This window comes from Tetrao urogallus (assembly GCF_951394365.1).
Source record: "Tetrao urogallus genome assembly, chromosome: 2".
Taxonomy (NCBI): Eukaryota; Metazoa; Chordata; class Aves; order Galliformes; family Phasianidae; genus Tetrao; species Tetrao urogallus.
In genome coordinates this window covers 25,349,364-25,353,216 of record NC_136814.1, presented here as the reverse complement: position 1 = coordinate 25,353,216, position 3,853 = coordinate 25,349,364, and the positions used below count along the sequence as shown (strand labels likewise).

At 60.1% G+C, this 3,853-nt stretch overlaps 1 protein-coding gene across 1 annotated transcript; it reads left to right on the top strand.

The window, feature by feature from the left end:
* Window positions 1–663: 663 nt before the first annotated feature.
* SIX2 (SIX homeobox 2) lies at window positions 664–3,623 on the top strand (the record flags this gene model as incomplete). Its single annotated transcript, XM_079550105.1, has 2 exons — window positions 664–1,223; window positions 3,320–3,623. 2 exons carry the CDS (start codon window positions 664–666, stop codon window positions 3,621–3,623), a joined length of 864 nt encoding a protein of 287 aa, XP_079406231.1.
* Window positions 3,624–3,853: the final 230 nt, after the last annotated feature.

The window sequence follows — 3,853 nt, the reverse complement described above, 5'->3', positions numbered from 1 at the left end:
CCCTGATTGACAGCGTCACCATGGCAAATAATTTGACTAAAACTATTGTCTTCTCCTGGCAGTCCCCGGGTCAGATAACCGGACCAATCACAGCGCGGATAATCACTTTTCATGCCAGCTTAGAATAATATTATTAAAAAAAAAAAAAAAGGGGGGGGGGGGGGGGCTGAGAGAGAGAGAGAGAGAGAGAGAAAGAAAGAAAGGGGGGAAAACTCCGAGAGGGAGAGGGAGAGGAGAGAGGGAGCGGGACTTTACCGCTATATTATGTGGGATCTTTCGGCGGAGGGGGGTGGGGGGGAAGCAGGGAGATCCCAAACCGGCGGCCGAGGGGGGTGGGGGTGGGAGAGCCGCGGCCGCTACGAGCGCTGCAGATAGGAGACAAAAGAGGCACAAAGTTACTCTCGCAACTCGGACTTACAAAAAGGAGGCGGCCGGGAAAAAGCCTTCCGCGTTCGGGCTCCGCGACTCCAGCACCGCTCCTCAGCAGCTCCCCGCGCCCCGCTCCGGGGCCGGGCTCCGCCGATGGCCGCGGTCCCCCGCGCCGGGCCGTGAGTCCCGCCGGGCCCCGCCGGGCGCCACTGCCCCGGGGCCGGTCCCGCATGCCGGCCGCTGCCCGCCGCCCCACCGAGCGGCCGTAGGGTGCGCGGCGGGGCAGGGCTCACCATGTCGATGCTCCCGACTTTTGGCTTCACCCAAGAGCAAGTGGCTTGTGTCTGCGAGGTGCTCCAGCAAGGCGGCAACATCGAGAGGCTGGGGCGGTTCCTCTGGTCCCTCCCTGCGTGCGAGCACCTCCACAAAAACGAGAGCGTCCTGAAGGCCAAGGCCGTGGTGGCCTTCCATCGGGGCAACTTCCGCGAGCTCTACAAGATCCTGGAGAGCCACCAGTTCTCGGCGCACAACCACCCCAAGCTGCAGCAGCTCTGGCTCAAGGCGCACTACATCGAGGCGGAGAAGCTGCGGGGGCGACCCCTAGGGGCGGTGGGCAAGTACCGGGTGCGCCGCAAGTTCCCGCTGCCCCGCTCCATCTGGGACGGCGAGGAGACCAGCTACTGCTTCAAGGAGAAGAGCCGCAGCGTCCTCCGCGAGTGGTACGCGCACAATCCCTACCCGTCCCCTCGTGAGAAGCGAGAGCTGGCCGAGGCCACCGGCCTCACCACCACGCAGGTCAGCAACTGGTTCAAGAATCGCCGGCAGCGGGACCGAGCGGCCGAGGCCAAGGAAAGGTACGGCTCACCCCGCGCCCGCGTTCCCCGGCCCCGAGGATGCCGCCCCGCGCTGCGAGGGCCGCCCAAGAGGTGTAGCAGTGTCGGCGAGGCCCGCGCGGCTTTCCCCATCCCGGCTGAGCTTTCGCCGGGACGGCCTCGACGAGGCCAGGCCAGGAGGGGAGAGCTCCGGGAGTAGCGCCGTGCGGCAGCCGTCGGAGCGCGTCCCTGTGGGCGGCCCGGGGTTGTGGGACGGCGGAGCCGAGTGGCTCCGAAGCCCGAAGGGGAAGGGGCGGCCCGCAGATTGCTGCCGGCTCGGCTCCCTGCGCGAGGCAGGGGCCGAAGGGATTGATTTCTTTACGTGCTCGTTACGCTGTAGTTTGTATTCGCTTCCCGGCGAGGTACTCATGGATTCGTGCTTAGATATAGGTATAACTGTACCGATCGTAGTTCGGGCGCTGTGATTTTCCCGTTAAATGAATCGGAGGGATCATCCGCTGCCGGGCGGAGGTTAATGCCTATGTACTCGGGTATTCGGGAAGACTTCCCGCAGCCGTTCCCGTGCCCCGGGACGGAGGCTCGAGGGAGAGCAAAACGTCTCCTGACTGCGCTGTGCCCCCTCTCAGCTCACCCTCACAGTCTGACTGCGCGATGGTGGATGGCTCAGAAGTCGCACGCGGGTCCGCGCCTCGGGGACCACTTTTCACGCGTCCGCTCAACGCGGCTCGGGAATGGCTGCGCCGGGCTGCTCCGTGTGTCTCCACAGACAGCGCCGGGGCTTTAATTTTCTCCCAAATCCCCGTAAGCGTTGGTTTTACTACATGTCAGAGATCCCATTTATTGCTGATAGCAGGAACTCACCTTCGAATATCCGAAGGAAAAAAGGAAATGAAGGTTACGCTTAGTCAATTCCTTTTTTTTTTTTTTTTTTTTTTTTTCTTTTTTTCCAGAGGAATCAAGTTTTAAAAGTCTCCAGAGACAAATTAGAATTTTTGACATTGAAAAATACGCTCCACCTAATATTACCCTCCGGGCGCTGGGAAAAATAGGATTGCCATTCACTCTAGCGACTTGTTCGAACAGAGTTCTCTTTTCTATTTTTATTTTTTTGGCATAAAGCGTCTCAGCCCCATCCCGCGGCCCTCAGCGAGCAGCCAATGCCGGTGCGGTGCTCCTGAGCAAACCCTGCGGGCTCAGGCCCTCCGCACGAAGCGCAATGTAGCTCCCACAGAAGCTCCTGAATACGCTAGAAATGCCTTCAGAATTTCAAGCAGAGCTGTGTCTGCGGGGACTACGTCTGAAAGTTGTGTTAGCCTTGATAGTACGGTCACTTCCACCCCGTCCTACCTCTCTTATTTCGGAGGAAAAAAAAAAAAGAAAGAAAAAAAGAAAAAAAAAAAATCCATATTGCGAAGGGGCTTGGCAAGCCTCAAGCCATTTCTGGGTGTTTTCCCGGGTGCAGAATCCTGAGACAGCCCGCGCCCCACGAACGGCAGCCCCAGGTAGGCGGCCCCAGGACCGGCTCCCCTCGCCCGCAGCGGGGCCCCGCGCTGAGCCCTCTGCCCGCTGGGAGCGGCCGCCTCGGGGGGGGGGGCGGGAGGGATCGGAGAGAGGCGAGAGAGCTGTGGGCTCTGCCTGAGCTTCCTTATTGGGCGATGTTTTGAGTTTTATGCTTAGGACGAAGGGGGAAATGTCCGCTTACTTCAGCAAAAGGAGGGATTTAACGCGGAGTACCATTCGGCCTTCCCGCGGAAAGCCGCAGCCGAGCTCCAGTTGAGCTCGGGGAGCAGTTGTAAAGTCAAATGCCTTTTTTTTTTTTTTTTTTTTCTTTGCGTTCTTCTTCCCCTCCCCTTCTTCCCCACTTGCTCCCTCCCAGCGCCGTGTAATTCTTTGCGATAGAGGGGCGCAGAAAATATCATTCGGGCTCAGTACCTCTCTGCAGGGCGAGCGGCAGCCCCGAGCGACACGCCAGGAGGCCTTCAGACCTTTGCGGCGGATGCTGAGGCCCCGAAGGTCCTCACTTTGTAAACGTGCCGCTCCGCACCTCCTGGCTGCCCCCCCGGTCCCGCTCCCGCGGTGCCACCCGGTGACTTCCCTCCTTTTTGTGTTTCCTCTAGGGAAAACAACGAGAATTCCAACTCCAACAGCCACAATCCGCTCTCGGCGTCAATGAACGGGAATAAGACAGTTTTGGGGAGCTCGGAGGACGAGAAGACGCCGTCGGGGACCCCGGACCACACCTCCTCCAGCCCCGCGTTGCTGCTCGGCTCCAACCCGGGGCTGCAGCCCCTGCACGGCCTGGGCCACCCGCAGGGCCCCAGCGCCATCCCCGTGCCCAGTGCCGACCCCATGCACCACCACAGCTTGCAGGACTCCATCCTCAACCCCATGTCATCCAACTTGGTCGATCTGGGCTCTTAAAACCGCGTACACGCTCCCTCCTTCGCACCTCCTTTACTCTCTCTTTTTCTCTCTCCGTTTTTGTTGGTTTTGTTTTTTTTTCTTCCTCCTTTATTTTTCCCTCTTAATCTTATCAGAGACTGTAAGCGATGACAAAGCCCTCAGCGGCAGAGCCGTGCCGCGCCCCCCGGCCGCTGTCCGGGCCGTGGACAACAGCACCGTGAGAAGCCCCGGGGAGGGCTCGGGGCGGT